The sequence below is a fragment of the Lytechinus variegatus genome, chromosome 1, assembly GCF_018143015.1.
Source record: "Lytechinus variegatus isolate NC3 chromosome 1, Lvar_3.0, whole genome shotgun sequence".
Lineage (NCBI taxonomy): Eukaryota > Metazoa > Echinodermata > Echinoidea > Temnopleuroida > Toxopneustidae > Lytechinus > Lytechinus variegatus.
In genome coordinates, this window is record NC_054740.1 from 47575195 (window position 1) to 47598143 (window position 22949).

General features: G+C 36.9%; 2 protein-coding genes across 3 annotated transcripts in view; both read right to left on the bottom strand.

Moving 5' to 3' along the window:
* Positions 1 to 18177, bottom strand: part of LOC121415378 (39S ribosomal protein L22, mitochondrial-like) — a 47823-nt gene extending 29646 nt beyond the window's left edge. For both annotated transcript variants that reach the window (XM_041608571.1, XM_041608580.1), the window contains exons 1-3: positions 17948 to 18177; positions 13429 to 13494; positions 12852 to 12929 (exon numbers count right to left, since the gene is read on the bottom strand). In XM_041608571.1, coding sequence (XP_041464505.1) covers positions 12852 to 12929; positions 13429 to 13494; positions 17948 to 18088 — 285 coding nt within the window. In that variant the 5' untranslated portion in view covers positions 18089 to 18177. The remainder of the gene's footprint in view (positions 1 to 12851; positions 12930 to 13428; positions 13495 to 17947) is intronic.
* Positions 18178 to 18960: 783 nt separating this feature from the next.
* Positions 18961 to 20106, bottom strand: LOC121430790. Its single transcript, XM_041628194.1, has one exon. It carries the CDS (start codon positions 20104 to 20106, stop codon positions 18961 to 18963), a length of 1146 nt encoding a protein of 381 aa, XP_041484128.1.
* Positions 20107 to 22949: the final 2843 nt, after the last annotated feature.

A 22949-nucleotide genomic window follows, 5' to 3' on the forward strand; every position in this document is an offset into this window, starting at 1 on the left:
ACTCTTATGTCCACTTTTTATGAACTAGACAAATAAACTTACAGAGATATGATGGTTATTCAACAAAAAACCCCAACATGACCAAAGTTCATTGACCTTACATGTCCTTTGACCTTGATCATGTGACCTGAAACTCGCACAGGATGTTCAGTTATACTTGATTACTCTTATGTACAAGTTTCATGAATCAGATCCATAAACTTTCAAAGTTATGATGGTAATTCAACAGATACACCCAATTCGGCCAAAGTTGATTGACCTTTGACCTTGGTCATGTGACCTGAAACGCGCACAGGATGTTCAGAGATACTTGATTACTCTAATGTCCAAGTTTAATGAAGTAGACCAATAAACTTTCAAAGTTATGATGGTATTTCAACAGATACCCCCGATTCGGCCAAAGTTCATTGACTCTAAATGACCTTCGACCTTAATCATGAGACCTGAAACTTGCACAAAATGTTCAGTGATGCTTGATTACTATTATGTCCAAGTTTCATGAATCAGATCCATAAACTTTCAAAGTTATGATGGGAATTCAACATATATCCCCAATTCGGCCAAAGTTTATTGACCCTAATGACCTTTGACCTTGGTCATGTGACGTGAAACTCGTGCAGGATGTTCAGTGATACTTGATTAACCTTATGTCCAAGTTTCACGAACTAGGTCCATATATTTTTTAAGTTATGATGACATTTCAAAAACTTAACCTCAGGTTAAGGTTTCGATGTTGATCCCTCCAACATGGTCTAAGTTCATTGACCCTAAATGACCTTTGACCTTGGTCATGTGACATGACACTCTACTGGATGTTCAGTAATACTTGATTAACCTTATGGCCAAGTTTTATTAACTAGGTCCATATACTTTCTAAGTTATGACGTCATTTCAAAAACTTAACCTCAGGTTAAGATTTGATGTTGACGCCGCCGCCGCCGTCGCCGTCGGAAAAGTGGCGCCTACAGTCTCACTCTGCTTCGCAGGTGAGACAAAAATTTAGACAAGGCACTTCTGTAGTGTTCAATGTAGTATAATCAGCTTCAGTGTTCACACAAACTTGTAAGGAACTCCAATAAATGTCTGATGATTGAACATAACTCCAACCTTTGTCTAAATAAAGTTTTTCCATTTTCTTATGTAGATACAGCGCATAGGGACATGCTATGCTATATGCACTATACAATAATTGAGCATTATTATTATTGATTTTTAGTAGAGTCTCTCCGTGAAGACCTTATGATCTCCGTGGTCTTTTTATTCAGTCTCTTGAAACATTTCCGGAGATCCTGCAACATAATATATCAATGTGAAACTGATCCCAAAAGGGGTGAAATTTGAGAAGGGTAAAGCAAGTAACCCTTTCCTCCTCTTGAATTCTACAGGTTTCTCTATAATTTGGAGCAAGGGAAACCGAGACTGTGAGGGCCAATATGGGACAACTAGTAAGCCCGTATATCCTTGTCATTCAGAATTTTCTGCAAGCAACTTGGCATAAGACAAAATACGTGGGAAGACATAAAAATTCAACTTGGCCCAGTTTAGAAAGAATGCATCAACCAAGAATGCACTAGGATCGGGTTGCCAAGAGACATACCTAGGCAATTGATTATTTAGTCGAGATGCAGATAAGTCAATATCTGGTGAGCCAAAGTAATGAGTATATTGCTTAAAAGCTTGCTTATCCAGTGTGCACTCTGTCCTATCATTGAATTTCCGATGTCAGCTAATACATTTAGCTTGCCTGGAATATAAGAAATAGACAGCCAAATATTTCTCTCTAAACACCATTTCTAGAACACCAATTTCATTACAACTACATGATCTATGCGTAGTAGGATATGGTATTTTTCATAGATGTACAAAAGGACTTTAGTCCGAAAGGCCGCCAGTAATTCAAGATAATTAATTTCATTATTCTGAGCTTTGACAAGCTCCTCGGCATTCCATCGCCCACCTTTACTAGAATTTAGCTCTATACATGTAGTTTCCCATCCCGAACCGCTTGCATCGGAGTACAACTCCAAGTCCGGTTCTTTACTCTCAAAAGACGAGTATACAATGTGCAAGTTTGCTATCCACCATTCAAGATCGTACCGAGTTGCCTGCGAGAGTTGCATGGGTCTATCAAAATGACCTTTGTTAATTTTCAGTGCTACAATTTTGTCCAATTCCAAAGCCCTATAGAAAAGAGGGCCATATTGGACAGCAGGGAATGTTGCTACAATTTTCCAAATTGTTCTGGAGACTGCTCTAATACTAGGCAGGTTAGTTTGGAGGAGGTCTATAAGCAACACTTTTTAACTTCATTTACCTTGTCAGAAGGGAGTGTAATGGACATATTCACTGAATTAAGGACCAATCCAAGGAAAGTAATTTCCTGTAATGGTTTGAGTACCGACTTATCAGGGTGAATAGTAACCTAAGCTCTGATAAAAGGCCAACCGTGGCTTCAATTGCCTTCTGTACTTTGGCCTTATTGTTACCAATAATGATGGTGTTATCAAGATAACCCACTAAGATGTGATTTGCTTGGTGCAGTGTGGCAAACACTGGTTTCAAAATTTTGGTAAAGAGCCGTGGTGCAGTACTCAAACCATTTGGTAAACATGTAAATTGAAAAAGTGTGTCTTACCAAATAAATCTTAAGTACTTTCTATCTGAAGGGTGAACTGGGACCGAAAAGTAAGCATCCCGGAAGTCCACTGAGGCAAGAAAACAATTTTCTGACATTGTGTTGCTGTATGTATGCTATCCATCTTAAAATGCTGACAGCCATACTTTTTCAGGTCAAAAAGATCCAGAATAATTTAGTTAGCCCACCATTTTTCTTGGGCCGAATAAAATTGTTGGACACGAACTCTCCCTTCTAATGGGAGCATTGTTCAATCACCTTTTTCTCAAGAAGTGTATCATTTCTTGATTTTAATTACTTCAACTGTTCTGATATGAAAACCATGTGGGGGTAGTGAACGGTATGGTTTAATAGATAAATTTTCAAACTCTAATTCATACCCTTCAACAGCTGATAAGATGACATGATCAGAAGTAATATTTTTCCAATTGTTTAAATGCCTCAGTCAGCCACCAATAGGAAACTTTGAATAATCATTAAGTTAACTCGCCTCTTCAGCAGAAGTAGTTACTTTGTTTTCAATTATGCAATTAATTTGCATAAATTTGCATATTATGTCGATATAGTAAAAACAAGTAATTCAGAATATATATTTCACCATAACTGCCCTAAAATTGGAAATTAAGACCTAGTGTAAGACAGGGAAGAAAATTGTCATAAAATAATTGGGATATCCTTGTTTATTATTACCTTATTTACAGACAGGGAAGAAAATTGTCATAAAATAATTGGGATATCCTTGTTTATTATTACCTTATTTACATAAATTATGCAAATTATAATTTAAAACAGAGTATTTTTTCAAGAATCCTGAACTGTTTTATAAATAACAGCAATTAATACAAAATGTCAACATTCTACATGAAAGAGAATATATTGGCGAAAACATTGATATGCTTCATGACAGTATTAGTGTCTTAATTTGCTTAGAAAGAGGGCAAATATGTCAAAATGTATGACGTGATATTGCGCTAAAACGAGACCAAAACAACCTCTATGTCACAGTCACACTCACGAATCGGACAATAAAGTGATCAATGGTATGTCATTCGAGATAACACAATCTCAACACAATAGCTTCAATCGGCTTCCCGTATCGCTTTTGTTGGTGTCTGCCACACCGTAATCTATGCTATATACGGGCAAAATGCATTTCGGTATGGTTAAAACACTATTAATTTTGTTTTCTTTGTTTCTAATTTGTTTCTCTTGGAAAATTTACAGGAGACATTGATTTGCAGGTTACTGCTTTAATGAAGCTCTGGCACATGAATCGTGACGAATGTACCCCACCTCAATCCATATATTAACTTTGTTAAAATGTCTTTTGGAGACCCCAAAGTGGCAAAACTGCATTCCCCCGCGGCATTCCCGCTACTTTACAAAACCAGTTTGACTTGTATTATCGACTTGGAAAAGACAGATGTATGAGACATCAGTTAACATGTTTCCTGAAGATAGTTTTTTTTTGTTTATTTAAGCCAACGTCCACGGGAGCCCTTCGAATTTACTCCATCCCCTCTCTGTATTTCGACACTAAATAAAAAAAAATATCGTGTTTAAAAGCCACCGGCAAGGCAAATTGCGTTTTTGGTATAATAAAGCAACTTTTATATCTATATGTCATATTTATCTATATTAATATTATTAATGTTATTATTATTATTATTGTTCTGCAGTTTGTAATAATGCTCTAGCACAGTAAAGGCTATAACCCAACAGGAGCATGCCTAGGATACCCTTTTCCCTTTTGGTTTTATGTATTCAAAAATAGTTTATTGTCTTTAGAACTCTTAACAGATTACTTTTGTTTGTATTGATATCTTGGAATAGATTGAGGAGAAAATACTCTACAATTGACATGTAGAAGAGCTGTAGTACATTGAAAAAAGAAGCCACACGTAAGCTCTATAATACTCAAACCCTGTTATTGCTTCCACTCTATGTTAAATTTGAATATTTTCAGAGCCCATTCGGAAGAAAGATACATTTCTACTACACACAGTAAAGCCTCTTTACTTTCTCCTCTTAAAAAAAAAACATAGAAGGCATTGTTTTATATCGCATAAAATAAGTTCGTGTACATGACGGTGGCCTGTCGAAGTTGCCCAAACCTTTATTTTGTTTGGACAATGCATATTCATAATATCGTCTAAATGAAGCCCTCATCTGGAAAAGGGCACTTATTAAAAACAACATCTACATTATATATAGGAGGCCCTGGTACTTGGAAGCGGGGGCTGAAGCACCCGCAAGATTTTCCGGAAGAGGGGGGGGTGTGCTGTGTGTATTATTCTCGATAGATAGCACCCCCTGGAATTCCGGCAGATGTGACCAAAAAAAAGAAACGTTACCCCCAAAAAATTCATTTTGTAGTGCAATCCTTTTTGTTTATTTGCCTGTAAAATTTATTGATGTAAATTTGAAAATAAAAAAAGGTTCAATGTAAAATTTTGGTCCCAAGAAATTAAACAAGCTTCAGCCCCCTCTTCCCAGTGCCAAGGCCTCCTCTATATAATGTAGATGCTGGCTTTAATAAGTGCCCTTTTCCAGATGAGGGCTTCATTTAGACGATATTCTAAATATGTATTATCAAAACAAAGTAAACGGTTTTGGCAACTTCGACAGGCCATTGTCACGTACACGAACTTATTTTATGAGATATAAAACAATGCCTTCTATGTTTGTTTTTTTTTCAAGAGGAGAATGCAAAGAGGCTTTACTGTGTGCAGTAGAAATGTATCTTTCTTCCGATTGGGCTCTCAAAATATTTAAATTCAACATAGAGTGGAATCAGTAGAGGGCCGTGTGGCTGTTCTTCAATTTACCACAGCTCCTCTGCATGTCAAGAGTATTTTCTCCTCAATCTATTCCAAGGTATCAATGCAAACAAAAGTAATCTTTTAAGAGTTCTAAAGACAGACTATTTTTAATACATAAAACCAAAAAGGGAAAGGGTATCCTAGGCATGCTTCTGTCGGGTTATAGCCTTTACTGTGCTAGAGCACTATTACAAACGGCAGAACAATAATAATAATAATAATAATGATATTAATATTAATTATAATAATATCAATAATTGTGGATGTAAATATAAAAATATAGATATAAAAGTTGCTTTATTATACCAAAAAACGCAATTTGCCTTGCCGATGGCCTTAAAACACAATTTTTTTTTATTTAAAGTCGAAATACGGAGAGGGGATGGGGTAAATTCGGAGGGCTCACGTGGGATTAAATTAACAAAAATAAACAACTTTTTTCAGGAATCATGTTGTCTGATGTCCAATACATTTGTGGTTTCCAAGTTCACAATACAAATCAAACTGGTTTTGTAAAGTAGCGGGAATGCCGGGGAGATGCAGTTTTGCAACTTTGGGGTCTCCAAAAGATATATATTTTAACAAAGTTAATTATGGATTGAGGTGGGGTACATTCGTCATGATTCATGTGCCAGAGCTTCATTAAATCAGTAAACTGCAAAGCAATGTCTCTTGTAAATTTTCCAAGAGAATCAAATTAGAAACAAATTAAAACAAAATCAATAGTGTTTTACCAATACCGAAATGCATTTTGCCCGTACGTATCACAGATTACGGTGTGGCAGACACACCAACAAAAGCGATACGAGAAGCCGATGGAAGCTATTGTGTTGAGATTGTGTTATCTCGAATGACATACCATTGATCGCTTTATTGTCCAATTCGTGAGTGTGTGACATAGAGGTTGTTTTGGTCTTGTTTTAGCGCAATATCACGTCATACATTTTGACATATTTGCCCTCTTTCTAAGCAAATTAAGACACTAATACTGTCATGAAGCATATCGATGTTTTCGCTAATATATTTTCTTTCATGTAGAATGTTGACATTTTGTATTAATTACTGTTCTTTATAAAAACAGTTCAGGATTCTTGAAAAAATACTCTGTTTTAAATTATAATTTGCATAATTTATGTAAATTAGGTAATAATAAACAAGGATATCCCAATTATTTTATGACAATTTTCTTCCCTGTCTTACACTAGGTCTTTATTTCCAACTTTAGGGCAGTTATGGTGAAATATATATTCTGAATTACTTGTTTTTACTATATCGACATAATATGCAAATTTATGCAAATTAATTGCATATTTGCATAGATACAGCATGTCTCTTTGGATTAATCCTTTTCTTTTGACTCGAGGAACATTTTTGCCAAGTGGGACATTTGTCCTCAAAATGCAGCGTTCAACCTCTTAACAAGTCTACTAATAAGAACTTGCCCACTTGGGAAGATTTGCACAATGGTGTAAATTTCATATTCATATCAGGTCTGATAAGACGTTTCCTTGTGCAATTTAGCTAAAAATTGGCATTGCTGAGCAAAGCGAGGCAATCTTGTTGAGCTTCAGAAATATTCTCTGGGTCTAAAGATTGCACGAATGCTGTAAAACCTCTGGTTAGTGAACGTTGATTTTTTTGTTGTTGCAGGTTTATTTGTCTAGTTAGGCCTACTTGTTTTAGTTTGTCCAAAATGGGAGCATAACTCTTGGCACATCGACCAAGGTTAATTGCCTTGCCCCATCTCTTGGGGCTGGGCAAACTTAGTGGAGTATGCCTGGGCCTTAATTGGCCCACATCACATTCACCTTCCCCACTCTTGAATCTGGAGCTTGTGAATTGCCATCATTGACATTGGTCACATGGACCTGACCTGCGTGGAACTGTATTTAAGAATTCTGATCATCATAACCAGAATTATTATCCTTGTAAAAGGACTCACCCTCAGAAGGAATACTATCTTGATAATGGCTGACCTATGCCTGGGGAGTAACTGGCTCCCTGACTGGTTCTGAAAAGCCTGGTTCTCCAGTGCTTCAGTCAAAAGTGATTTTAATTTAGTAAGTCTCTCCTCAAACTCAGAGTTTGAAGTTGAGGGGGAAGGTTTATTCTTTTTGGGCTTGGCTTTTGTTGGTGTCATATCGATTCCTATGCCCGAAGAGCCCGACGGAGATTAAATATCTCCTTTATCTTCAATAATGTTTTTTTTAAATTTCATTGGGCTTGGCTTTCAATAGTGCCATATCAGTACATATGCCCGAAAAGCCTGACGGAGACTTAATCAGATCTCCTTTATCACGAAGTTATCTATAACTGTATTCCACAAAGTCGAATACGTAGACTGTTGATGCGAAGCTGGTTGCTGGCTCGTGGAACGGGTCCCTGCGCCCGGCTTCACCGGCGTCTGGCCCGGTGGAGAAACCGCACTCCGCTGCGACTGAGTCGCTGGGGGGCTGGTATGGTACCCACATTCAAGAGATCATGATTCATAATCGTAATTTTTGTCAGGAAGTACTCCAACTCGAACCCAATGTCGATGTCAGAAGAAGGTTGTAATAGAAAAGGCTTCTAGCGCATAATTTCCAGCAACCAACTTGAAGGGGAAGAAAAATCAATTTTTATCATACCCTAAATGGCGGAAAATGACTACCAAATCAATGCTGCAAACGTAATGACTGCGCATGCACGGGCAGGATCTCCTGTAATTTCTCCAGGAGAATTACGAAATAAAATTATTGACAAGAATTTTCATGATGGAAGTGGGTATCAAATTCAAAGCATTAACAAGGCAAAAGTGATTTTGTGTCTCACCCACTTATGAAAATAACCAAAAATATTGTGATTTGCGGGGGCACGCAACAGAATTGTATCAAAACTTCATTGTGAAATAACTGGGATGGAATGACACTTGTCATGCGAGCCTAGGACATAAACCTTAATGTTGACCTGAAAATGACCTCTGACCTTGTCATGTGACCTGCGACTGTAGCATAACATGCAGGTCTCCCAAGTCTATCTACCATCCAAGTTTGGTTGGAAAGTGACTTGCAGTTGCAGAGTTAGGTGTCATAAGAGAGTCTTGCATGTATAAACTTTAATGTTGACCTGCATGTATAACGTTGACCTGAAAGTGACCTCTGACTGCAGCATAACATGCAGGTCCCCCAAGTCCATCTACCATCCAAGTTTGGTTGAAAAGAAACTTACAGTTGTGGAGTCATTAGGTTTGTGAATGAAAATTATGTGTTAATATTTTTTTAATAAAACAAATTATGTAAAAGAATCATAGGCCCAAACAAATTTTACAAAATTTCAGCAAAATGTCTGACAAGAAAATGCACAATGATTCAATTTCACAGAAGGTACTTGAAAATTTGTTGATTTTTTTATGAAGCTATGAAGCAAAAATAACCACAAGGCAAAAGCGATTTTGTGTCTTGCCCACTTGTAAAAATAACCAGAAATATCGTGATTTGCGAGGGCACGTAGCAGAATTGTATCGAAACTTCATTGTGAAATGACTGGGATGGAATTACATGTTCACTTGTCATAAGAGCCTTCCATGTAAACTTTAATGTTGACCTGAAAATGACCTTTGACCTTACCATGTGACCTTCAACTGCAGCATAACATGCAGGTCGCCTAAGTCCATCTACCATCCAAGTTTGGTTGAAAAGTGACTTACGGTTGCGGACTTAGGTGTCATAAGAGAGTCTTGCATGTAAACTTTAACGTTGACCTGAAAATGACCTTTGACCTTATCATGTGACCTCTGACTGCATCATAACATGCAGGTCCACCAACTCCATCTACCATCTAAATTTGGTTGAAAAGTGACTTATGGTTGCGGAGTTAGGTGTCATAAGAGAGTCTTGCATGTAAACTTTAACGTTGACCTGAAAATGACCTTTGACCTTACCATGTGACCTCTGACTACAGCATAACATACAGTCCCCCAATGCCATAAACAATCCAAGTTTGGTTGAAAAGTGACTTACGGTTGCGGAGTTAGGTGTCATAGTCGTAATCTTTAACGTTGACCTGAAAATGACCTTTGACCTTATCATGTGACCTCTGACTGCATCATAACATGCAGGTCCACCAAGTCCATCTACCATCTAAGTTTGGTTGAAAAGTGACTTATGGTTGCAGAGTTAGCTGTCATAAGAGAGTCTTGCATGTAAACTTTAACGTTGACCTGAAAATGACCTTTGACCTTACCATGTGATCTCCGACTGCAGCATAACATGCAAGTCCCCCAATGCCATCTACCATCCAAGTTTGGTTGAAAAGCGACTTACGGTTGTGGAGTTATGTGTCATTAGGTTTTTGACGGACGGACAACATTTGGATCCCTAAGTCTCGCCTTCACCTCTGGTGGGCGAGACAAAAAAGAGATAAATCTCTGAGGAGTTCTGCAAAATAGCACAGGTACCCGCTGGTGTGGGCGCCGCGCGCTGTGAATGGTGGATGCTGCATGCCGTTGGATGGTAGGTAACCATTCATTATGGATCTCAATGTCGCTGTACCTGTTGATATTGCTCTGGTGCAAACGGATCTGAAAAGCTTCCTTAATGCACCACATATACCAATGCTTATCACTAGCCATGCAGCTGACCTCATCCCAGTTAGGTGGATGATCGGAGTCCCAAGCATGTTCTGCAATAGCAGAGCTACATGTATCAGGGCGCCTAAGCCGAACATCACGACGATGTTCCTTCATGTGTTCCAACAGGTCTACCTATGTGTCACTAATGTAGACTTTGTCGCAAGTTGAGCATGGGATCTTATAAACAACCCCATTGGGTCTGTCAGGGATCATGCGAACTTTCGGATGGACCAGCTGCGCGATACCATCAACAAACGGGATTACTATAGCGGACTTAAATTGCGCAGGCTGTTTGGACTTAGCGCTCTTCTTCTTAGCGACATAGTTAACGAAAGAGCGCGGGTAACCGTTAGCAATAAGAGACGAGGGGATGTGTTGCTTCTCTGTAGCTGTGCAGTGGGGCTTAATAACGAAACATGAAGACACTTCACTGTCATAAAGACACTTAACTATCCCGTGCGTAACGGACTTCGGGTTAACTGTAAACCAATACTGGGATTGCCCATACCTTCAAACATACACTTGTACATGAATCTTCAAGGTCATCATTAGGTTGTAATGATCACAAGAATCAACAACAGACAATCTTATTCATTGTCATGACAAATTTCTAGTCATTACTGTTACATATAAGAATAATTTTAGAAGAATTGTAAAAGCAATTACATCCATCTATTAGTTATTTCCCTTTAGCCAAGAATTGTAAAGAACATTCAAGAATGTCTTTTTATTATGCAGGCCTTGCCTATTTAAAGGCCAAGGAGTTGTATTGTTATTTCTGAATAGAGATTAGGAACAATAGGCTTAGCTATGTTATTGACACTCTTGATTTCAATGAGGTCATTCAAGAGTGTTCTGGATTTTGACTGCTCCTGAAAGGAGAAAGTTCTTTTGGAAGAAGGTGTTAGAACCTTCTATGGTGGTGACATTTTTTAGAAGCTTCTAGATTAGTTGAACTTAGTATAAATAGCTGCAGTTTCTTTAATCACATCATCACATCATATTAGATCACTTTGATCATCAAATCATATGAGAGCAGGAGATCACATCACATCATATGAGATCACTTCACCAGATCAGATCAGAGCAGTTTATGCATCAATGAACTGTTTGCAGTTATTTTGAGAGAGAAATTATCAGCTCTCATCGAAATCATCAACATCATCAACCTGTTCAATGAACACGCTTCAACCCATGGATTGCTGAAATTGACTGTAATTATCAGTTCTCATCGAGATCATCAACATCATCAACCTGTTCAATGAACACGCTTCAACCCATGGATTGCTGAAATTGACTGTTAATCATCATCAACATCGTCTTCACGGACATTTCAACTCGTTGCAGTGACTCTTATTATTCATCGGACTTCAACATCAGTTTCATCATCGCCATCATTGTGAATTTTCGCCAGTCAACTAGGATTTTCATCATTTGGATTATTACTTGGATATAGTATCATCACTTCAGGATTTTACATCGGACACTTCAAGAGATTTATGTAAGATCATTATTTGTTTTATTTATGTATAATTATTTCCTGTAATAAAAAAAGGGGAATTTAAATTACATCTTCTTTGTTATTTGTTGCAGTATCGTAACATTACTATAATCATGATCATCAATATTATCATCACAACCACCATCATTATAATTCATTATCCATGAAGATTAAACTACAACAAACGATGAATTTATTGCTTAGTCCAAGAATAAACAATTATTGCAAATTAAACATCACCATAAATGGGAAAACAAACTTTTTAATTTTAGCATTAAAGATGTCGATTAAAGAAACTGGAGCATATCGCAGTGGGATGCTAGGAATATAATTCACTGATGAGTGTAAAATAGAAGTGATATAGGGTCATTCCATGCCAATTCACCTAATGAATGTGCAATATTGCACCCGACCCTCTCAGAATTCGTTGTAATTTGGTATACATAAAATTCAGTATGGCCCAAGCACAAAACAAAAAAATTAAGTCCAATTGGTCCGTCGGTTTTCGCGCTACGGCCTGCCCTTTTTTCCTTGTTTTGACAAAAATGGGCATGACCTTCAATTCCAATGGCCACTGCGTCGTAACGTGTGGACCAATTTTCCTGAAACTGGTTCCATTTAATAGGAAATTCAGAGAGGAATCCAAAACATGCATCAAATAATGCATTGGAGCAATTTATAAGGTCATGACCTTTGACCTTAACTTTGACCTTGAGTTTGACCCCCGGACAAATAATTTTTTAACTTGATTTTCATGTATGTTAATTATTGGTATGATATTGATTACATGATTTCTTCCAATCTTAAGTTACAGTATGCAAACACATGAAAAGAAAGTTTTGTGAAATTTGGTCAACATGTTACGACGAATGGCCATTGAAAGTTGAAGGTCATGCCCATTTTTGTCAAAACAAGGAGAAAAGGGCTGGCCATAGCACGAGAACCGACGGACCGATTGGACTAATTTTTTTTGTTTTGTGCTTGGGCCATGGGGAATTTTATGTGTACCAAATTACAACGAATTCTGAGATGGTCGGGTGCAACCACTGGGTGAATCCAGATGGAATGACCCTATAATGATAGAATTTTCTGAAATCAGGGTACCATTCCATGAAGATATGTTATAATAACAATTTACAATCTTTCATCAACTTTCTAACAGCCAACCAAAGTTAATATCAGTAGCATCCTTCTGTTATTAAAAATTTGTTTGTAACAAGTTTTATGAAATGTGGCCCCAGATTTCCTTTTTTTGGGGGGGGGATGCACTATATGTAGATATACCTCTCTTGCTATCTTTGCTGCCTTCTTGTTCACATGTTCAAGCTGGACAATGGCATCATCAATCATCATTCCTTTTATCTAGTAAGATAAATAAAACAAGAAATGTTACATGTATATTGTTGAAACAGTATGCAATGTTTATAACATACAAAATTGACTTATTGCACATCATTTAGAATAAGAAGTCACAGGATAAAATGATCAGGCATAAAACATAAGCATACCATATATAGTTACAGGGATCACACAATTCTGTTTTGATGACTTCAAACAGCTAAATGACTCATACTTTGCACAGTCTTGTCTAAAATATGCTTTTACTTAATATATGAACTGACCTCATGCAGACTTAAATTCACTTGAATCAGCAATGTTCATGTAAATAATACTAGTCATTAGTCTATTTACTGTGTTCAATTTATTCCTCATCACATTTCTGTTTCCATTATACATGAACATGATGTATTTAGTAATTTGCTCACTGAAGAGATACGTGTAGGAGTTTCTCGAGTAAAGAGAAAAAGTTCACTGGTTTTATTCATCATTTTCATAATTCAAAAGAAGAGGAGTAACTTACAAAAGTTGTGATATACCACATCTTTCTATAGCTGTGTTTGATATCTTTCCTTGCATAGTAAAATTCCTGCAAGAGACAAATCCAAATGAGAAGGGTAACATACAATTAATTTTTCCCCTTTCTGTAAATCTGTAAATGTAAACTTCCAATGACATGCAAGGTTATATTTTAGAAAACCTAACCTTTAAATTTACCATATATAGAGTTGATGTCCTGATCCTGGATTAAACAGCATTGCTGGAGTCATAGAGGTAATGTATGATGTACAGTGCAACTTGCAAATGAGTGTTGGCAGCAAAAAACATAATCTCATGAATGAACTAGAGATGCTCGGCTGGTCGCGCAGCCGAGCACATGTATCCCACGAACCCACCGCGTCATCTGTCATTGCAATATATATAGCTCACACAGAAATTTGACAAATGAATACAATTATCATGGCGACAATGTCCCTAGTATGCAGGTCCCCCTCGCCCATTGTAGGTGACGTTAACTAATTTCCCCACAGACCACCGTGACAACAATAAACCAGAGTTGTGAGACCATGCGTGTCCTATATCAAGATGCAAGTAACAAGTAGTAAGGTTCAACAACATTGGCTCATCAAAAATACTACAAAATAGCGGTGAATCTATGGAATTATGTTTATCAACACACGTGTCAATTCTTGCTGCCCAGATCACACAGCGTCTCCAAGCGACAAGGCCAAAATTGTCACTGGAGATTTCTCGCTTCTGACGTCATTGGACGTCTGAGCAAATCATAGCACTGGATTTGGCATATAATTAGTTAACCTGAATAAATGAATACTCTGACAATTTACATCCTGGCCCCTTAAATGAGAAGTCCAAATGACTGAACATTTACCAAATTTTCTTTAAGTAAATTGACAGACCAAAATAACTCATCAAAAATAGTATCCTTTTTGATAAATATTCATATGAGTGCCTTTAAAAATCACTCTAGTCTTAAATGAGCCTCAAATTGTGTAACCTACATTGCCTTTGATTATAAGCCTTATATAAACATTGCACATACAATGTAGTTTCTTTAGCTACAAATGTATTTCTAGAATGAGAATCTGCTTGATTCACTCCTTTAAATTTGAAGAGAAACACATTTTGCTACTACCTGACAATAATTGCACGTCATTCAAAAGAAGTGTACAAACTAATGAAAAAATATATAACCTCTGTTAATATGAAACCTTCAATTCTGCAGAAATAAACCTAGAATTATCTGGACTTGAAATACATATTTCCTCAATTGAAAGAAATTTATCTGTACTCCACATATCATTTTGGAGTTGTAAGAATTGTCACAATGCGACTGTAAGTCTATTTAGTGTTAACCCCTAGTAACCATTCAGCTTGTATATAATAAAAGGAATTTGGGTGGTTGACTCTTGTCATAGTCCCAGAGTCAATCAACTGTATCTTTAAGTAAGTGATCAAACCCGCTGGGGTGTAAGGATTAGAATTTTACTTTGACTTCTTGACAATCTTAGGTCATGAGCATTGGGTCATTTAACTTGATATATTTAGTTAAGTTCAATGGGGCTCTAAAATTCTATAGATGTTTGTTTTTATGTATGAGAGGAAAAGACTGTTGAGAATGTTTGAGATGGGAGTTTTGAATAGGTGAAATTAAAGCTGGGATAGTTAAGTAGTTTTAATTGGATATGTTCAGCGTGGAAGAGTAAAGCAGAGGAATATTGAGAATGTTAATGACTTTGTCTTTGTGAGAGTCAAGATGGAGTGGTGTTTGAGTAAAAGCAAATCAGAAATCGTTTGATTCTCGGGAGAGGAAGACCCTTCCACATTTGGTCTTAACTCGGAGTGTGAGGGTGTGGTTCTCGTAGGCCATTACTTTGGGTGAATGTTGCAGGCTGTGTAGTGCAGGCACAGCTGAGTCTTAATCCCCATCGTTGGCAGGCTGGATCTAGGCAGCACAGGCCAGGTAAAGCCACCACATCTGCCCTCATCTCACCAGGCACGACTGTTCCAAAGAACTGTAAGTTCACTATTTTATTGGTATAATTAATTATTGTAATTAAAAGCAAAACTTAGTGTTTTCAAAGAAAACAGAAATTCAGTAATTATTTTGCTTATGATTAATGTTGGAGTATTGAACACTAAAGTGCAAAGAATATTAAATGCTTTGTTGTATTGTATAATAAATTATATTTCATAAATGAAAACTTTGTGAAACCAACTAAACATGAAGTAATGATATAAAGATGAAGTAATTAAATGTTACTAAATGAGACATTTTATTATGGAAGAATTGTTGGTTTATACGCTCAATGACAGTGACGATTCCCATATATTGTAAACTGATAGTTATGTGATAAATGGCTTGTGAACTGAACAAGAGTAATAGCCAGAATCAGTTTATTGATGTTGTATATGATATAGTTGATGTAAATATTCATTGAACTGAGAAGTTATACTTCTATGAGAAGAGAGATTTCCTTTTGCTATTTAGGGATAACAGATACCGTAGTTTTTTTACATTATTTTCCGTAAGTAGCTCAGTGAATTCAAGCTAGTATATCTGACTTGTGAAGAGTTATAGTGTTATTACTGGACCTTGTCTATTAGGAGATGGTTATTTATTTACTCTCTTTAGGGACGAGCTGGGCTCGTACTTCATCCTCGAACTAAGAGTTCGTGACTTGTGATTCATCGTAGCAATCTTGTGGCTCTCAGCCCTCATCATTTCGTCCGCGAATCTGGACTGGCTTTTCGTCGAGAGTTCGCTCGCTTTACTTCGCGTCGTCGAAGCCACCGCAGTTCGCTCTTAGACGACTATATTCATCGGACCAACGATAGTCATTGACGATGTCGAAGGGGTCCTTATTCTGAACTATATAAATTATAACCAGATTAGATATACTACGGTCCAGTGTAGGTATTCATCCAAGTATAAACCCTCTTTTGATGAAACTTAATTGGTGGAATTAATAACCAAAAATATTGTCACGTTTGGATGCCAAATTATTAGGCCTTGATTAAATATAAATAAATCACTCTCATTAGATACATATTGCAACGTAGGTTAATTCATGCTGATGCTAACTGCTAAATACAGTTTGATGTTATGTTGATATGCATGTGATTCATGATTTAATTCTGATTGTTCAATTTCTTTAACTATATGTACATTTATAGAGCTGGTCGCTATGAATTAAATTTATGTTACATATAGATATTGAATAATTGTGTGATTATTGCAAGTGGTAACTACTTTCATTTCAAACAGAACCAAATCTATTACCAGACTGGGAATTTCAGTCCCAAGATCTGACAAGAATAAATCAAACAACAAATATTTGTCAAACTGCACAGATTTCTGTATCACAAATATTCAGTTAAAAAAGAATCAAATATGACACATTAAATGACATTTCATGCAAAAATTATGTCAATATTATGTCAAATAGTGAAAAGGCATTCAATATGTTCCTGTTGCATATATTCAATGCTCAAAATATGAAAAGTGGCGTCATGTATTTTTTTGTTTTGTTTTTTGTATGACACTAACTTACTAAGAAAATAAAAGAAAAATTATGGGCTTCACTTCAAATTTCTTTAACTGTCTTATTAAATGCATTTTCACACATGAATAAAGGCATAAAATGCATACAGGCATAAATTCAATTCAAGAATATCAGACATTCCTCAAATCGCAAAAGTTCAGAAGTTCAGTTATTTCAACTATCTGAGTGTCTGAAAGTTTTTTTCAAAGTTCTGAGTTCAGATTTAATGTTCACTATCTCAAATCGCAAAAGTTCAGAAGTTCAGTTATTTCAACTATCTGAGTGTCTGAAAGTTTTTTTCAAAGTTCTGAGTTCAGATTTAATGTTCACTATCTCAAATCGCAAAAGTTCAGAAGTTCAGTTATTTCAACTATCTGAGTGTCTGAAAGTTTTTTTCAAAGTTCTGAGTTCAGATTTAATGTTCACTATCTCTATTTCTGTGATTTTAAAGTTTTGCAAGATTTATTTAGAGTCTGCAAGTTTCTTTGGAGTCCAAATATCATTTTCATCTCATCATTAAATAATCTTGCTGCATTGTTCTTCCTTTCTTTTAAACATTGAAACTGCTCTGATTTAGTTTCTTGGCTGAAGTCTCATCCATAAACTTCGCGAATCGTGATATAAACAATCTTCATGAATCCTTCGCTGATTTCGCGAATCAGTCCGGGGTCGGATATGCTGAATGTGCGGATCCAGGCTCAAAATTATGCATATCTCCATGATCCAAAATTCAAATTCGCGAATCTACATCTTATTTGCTCCAAATCGTTAGAACACAAATTTTGCATATGATCAAACTTTCATATCTGAATTATTTGCAATATGAATTTTCTTCCATCACAAAACATTATTTCACATATTTTGTATGCATAAATCACATGCACCAATGCTCCCAAGATATGTTGAATATTCTCCTCTCAAATTCATGAAATTTCAAATAGATTATTCAAACAAATGGCATCACCTTTCATCACTTACCACGGATTCCAACAAGCACAACTTGTAAATCGGTCTTGTCAATTCTCCTGTGACCACTTTCACCTTTGCTGACCGCACAAGCTTATCCTTGCCGGGGTAGATTTCAACCACTCTGCCCAGCAACCATTTGTTACGAGGCATGTCATCGACGATGAGAATGACGTCATCCACGTCGAGATTTCTTCTTTCTTTGACCCAGTTCTGGCGGCGTTGTAATGTTGGCAGATACTCCTTCGTCCATCGCCTCCAAAATACATCAGCTAGGTACTGCACCTGTCTCCACCTTCTGCGTGAGTAGAGATCACTCTGGTCGAATACCCCTGGAGGTACCTCAGCAAAAGGAGGTGATTAGGCGTCAGAGGATCAGGATCCCTCCGATCTGCAGACACCACAGTCAGCCGGCGCAGCGGGCGCCCGTTGACAATCGCCTCCACCTTGCACATTAGCATAGTCAGTCCTTCATCGTGGAAACTTTGCTGCATCATGAGAGCACCCAAGACTTTGCGTACAGTTCTTATCTGGCGCTCCCAAGCACCTCCCATATGAGATGCTGTAGGCGGGTTGAATTTCCAAGTGATTTCCCTCTGAAGTAGGAATTGATGAATTTGGCATTGATTCCAGCATTTGATTCCTTCTCTCAATTCTCTCTCAGCCCCAACAAAGTTACTGCCATTATCTGACCAGATAACCTTTGGTCTTCCTCATCTCGAGATGAATCTTTCCAGACCATTGATGAACGAGTCTGTGTCCATAGCATGAAGAACCTCAATATTGATGGCTCTCAGAATCAAACATGTAAATATGCATCCATATCTCTTGACGTCCTTTCGTCCCTGTTTTACAGTAAATGGTCCAAAGCAGTCTACCCCCGCATTAGTGAATGGAGGCTTATCAGGGGTGATTCTCTCTCAAGGCAGATCAGACATCTTCTGCTCCATGGGCTGTGATGATTGCCATCTGCAAACAAAACATTTGCGTAGTACTTCCTTTACTGCAGAACGTCCTCCAATTATCTAATAGCGTTCTCTCAAGCGTGCTAAGACATGTTCCTGTCCAGAATGTCCAGTGAGTTCATGGAAATGTCTTACAAGCAGCTCAACGACATGATGTTTCTTGGGAAGAATTAGTGGGTGCTTGAATCCTTCATTCAGAGTACTATACTGCAGTCGGCCTCCTACACAAATGAGTCCATTTTCATTCATTTCTGGGTTGAGTTTTGACAAGGAACTTGATTTCATGACCTTTCTTTCCTTTGACTTCACTGACTTGTCATTTTCTTTGTTGATTTGGGGCATTCCTTCAAGGCATTCATACTCAGTCTTGAAATGCGTGTTTTGCACATATTGTATGACAGCTTCTTCCGCTTTCTTCATCTCTGACAAAGACAAAGGGTGATTCATTTGAGATCCTTCAAAATTGACCTTGTGACCTGCTTTCCATCTCAGATAGCTTCTGAGTCTCAGCATATACACTACAGCTTTCTTCAGGCAAAACCATGATGAATATCTTATTATCAGAGCTTCAATGACATCTTCTGAGTGCGTAGAAGAAAATACTCCTTGAGTTTGACCTTGTTTGACCTCTGGGTCATTGTTCAATTTGTGTCCTTGAAGTTCAAGACATCTTGGCCATTCTTCTTCATCAGCATACAGGAAATATGGACCTGTTAGCCATCTGCCATTCAATTCTCTTGGTGTCAGTCCTTGAGTGATGTCATCTGCAGGGTTCAGGTCAGAGCTCACATGTCTCCACTGCTTTGGATTTGATCCCTCTCTTATGGCGGCAACTCTAGTAGCGACATACGTATGAAATCTCTTGTCTTCATTGTTGATGTAATGCAGTACAATGGCACTGTCTGTCCAGAAGACTGATTCCTTGAGCTGAAGATCAAGCTCATGTCTGATTATTCCATCCATCGTTACTGCCAAGGTTGCAGCCATGAGTTCCAATCTAGGAAGTGCCACTTTCTTGAGGGGGGTTAGACGAGATTTGACCAAGACGATGTTGCAGTCGACTTCTCCCTTTTCATTCTTCATGCGCAGATACGTCACTACTCCATATGCTTTCTCTGAAGCATCACAGAAATGATGAAGTTGGTTTTCCACCACTTGTTCAAAGTCATAAGGCTTGTAGCATCGGTTGATTTTCACATCTTCCATCTGAGATAGCTCAGCCTTTCATTTTTGCCATCTGACCCGATATTCATCTGGAATGGGATCATCCCATCCCAACTTCATGGCTGTCAGTCCCTGTAGCAATCCTTTGGCATACAAGATGAACGGGCCAGCAAATCCATACGGATCATACACAGACGCCTTTTTTGAAAACATTTAAAAAAGGCACAAGTAGTCCAGTAGATATTTTTCATACCTGGAAAAGTTGTTAAGTACAAGGTTTTTTTGTTGATTGTCCGAACCTAAAATCTACTGGTCCCAAAAAATAAAAAAAACATTTAAAAAAGGCACAAGTTTATTTTTCTAGCCTTTCATTCCCCCCCCCCCAAAAAAAAAATGAAGGAATGAAGGACAAAAAGAAAGCAAGACAGAAAGGAAGAAAGAAAGAAAGAAAAGAAAGAAAGAATAAAAGAAAGAAAGAAAGAAAGGAAAAAAGGAAGGAAGGAAGGAAGGAAGAAAGAAAAAAAGAAAAGGTAAAGAAAGGATAGATGTGAAGGAAGGACAAAAGGAAGAACTGAAGAAGGAAAGGAAGGAATAATGAAGGAACAAAAATAAGAAAGAAAAAAAAGAAAGAAAAAAAGAAAAAAATGATAAAAGGAAATGAAGCAAGCAATACAGTTCTAAAGAACAAATCCAGAAAGTAGTAAAGGAAAGAAAGAAGAAGCAATAAAAAAGAAAGGGTAAAAGGAGAGATGGAGAGGACAAAAGTTAGAGAGAGGAAGGGTTGAAAGAAGGAAGAAAGGAATTAAGGAAGAAATAAAGGAAAGGTAAAATGATAGATAGAAGGAAAGAAATAAAGGAAGGAAGGGAAGGAAAGATGCAAGCAATAAAAAAGAAAAGGTAAAAGAATAGATGAAAGGAAGAAAAAAAAGACTGAGAGACAACGAAAGGAAGGAATGAAAGTATAAAGGAGAGAAAGGAAGCAAGCAGTCAAAAAAAAGAAAGGAAAGGTAAAAGGATAGACATAACAAAGGAAAAAAAAGGAAAGAACAAGACAGATAGAAGAAAGGAAGGAATGAATGTAAGAAAGAGAGAAAGTGCTGATAGAAGAAAGAAATTTAAAAAACAAGAAAGGGTAAATAAATGATGGATGGAAGGAAGAAAGAAACAAAGAAAGTAACAAAGAATAAACGAAAGAAAAGGGTAAAAAGAAGGGAGGAAATAAAGGAAGAAGTGAAAAGATGAATATAGGATGGATAGACTCAAGAATTAAAGAAAGAAAAATATCAAAAAAATAAATAAAAGAAGAAAGAAAGAAATGAAGAAAGAAAGAAAGAAATAGAGAGAGAGAAAAAAGAAAGAAAATATTTTGTAAAAGGACAGAAAGAATGAAAGAATGAATTAAAGAAAAAAAGGGAAATTAAAAAAGAAAGACAGTAACAAAAAAATGAAAGAAGAGAGGAAGAAACAGAATAAATAAATAAATAAAATCTCTTTTAGATGTTCCTAGCAATGAATTTTACACAAATTATTGAATTTTTAATGACATGTGTGTTGTTAACCATACATAGACAAAATGTAACGTGAGTAACCGTAACGTGAGTAACCATTATCTGCACCCAAGTAAAAACCATGTGTTCTTTATTTTTTTAATGATATACAAAGTTTGTTTCCCTAATACACTTCTTTGAAATGGATATAATCAACTTTCATAAAAGCCTTGTATGAGGAGACTTTTCACTTGTGTTGACTTTTAATTTTATGCATGTCCAAATCATGTAACGTGAGTAACCGACACATTCCAAAGATTTGCAAGGAGCATAATAGAATTTCCCAAGTTTTGTTTTTATACGAAGGATAGTCAGACTGTGTACTTTGTTGTGATAAGGAGATGTTTAGTTCCTATCAATAATAATGGAGTTACAGCTCCAAGTATGAGTCAAGGTGTCTCCAAATGTAACGTGAGTAACCGTGGAATAGCCCATATAAGGAATTGGGACAAAAAATTGATTTCCTCATTAAATCTTCTAATACCCCTTTCATAAACCCCATTAAAATGAATTAGGCGGCTAATAGCAGCATAATTTGGTCGTAAAATTGGAGGAGGACAAGAGTTATCCGCATTACTCTGATGCTGCTATTATCCGCATAATAGCAGCATCGGGACAAGATTTTGAGTTTATGAACGCATTTCCAAATAATGCGGATAATTGCCATGGTGCGGTCACAAGGTCACCCTTTTCCAACACAACCGCATCGGAGGGGGCGTGTCCAGTTGTCATGGCGATTATCCGCCTTTTTCAGGACGGGCGCTCGTAAAAATAATGCGGCTTATTTTCGGAGTTTATGAACGCAATTTTTATTGAATTATCCGCATTACTCTTAGGCGGCTAATTGGAGGATAGGTTTATGAAAAGGGTATAATATTCTTCAATTTTTTAAACTTACGAGCTTTTACCTGATTAAATCAACGACTACACTCCTAGCTTTTGATCAAGCAAAACTACGTATGTCCTGCGCACTGCAAAGTTTATCAGGCAAAAATACGTCCTGCTCATTGCAAAGCTTTATCAGGCAAAACTTCGTACAATGGATCGTATTACCAGGGAGTCCCTGGAATTAGCAAACACTTATGAATTCAATATCAAACAAAATATTCTAATAGAACTTATCAAACTTTCATCAAAGATACATAAATTTAAAAAAGTTGCAAAAATTGCCAAATCCGTTTGTCTTTTTTTTTTTACAATGTCAGCTTCCAATCGCACCCCCTTCGCATATGAAATATTTTGGTCACTTGAAAATGATGTCGTAATTACCGCACACATGATTTCTACGGAAATATTGAGACTGAAACAACAAAATCAGTGATTCAGTCTCTCAGTAAA

What these genes read in the sequence shown, in the direction of transcription:
- LOC121430790 (XM_041628194.1), bottom strand. Translation starts at nt 20,106, where the DNA reads ATGGAAGATGTGAAAATCAACCGATGCTACAAGCCTTATGACTTTGAA.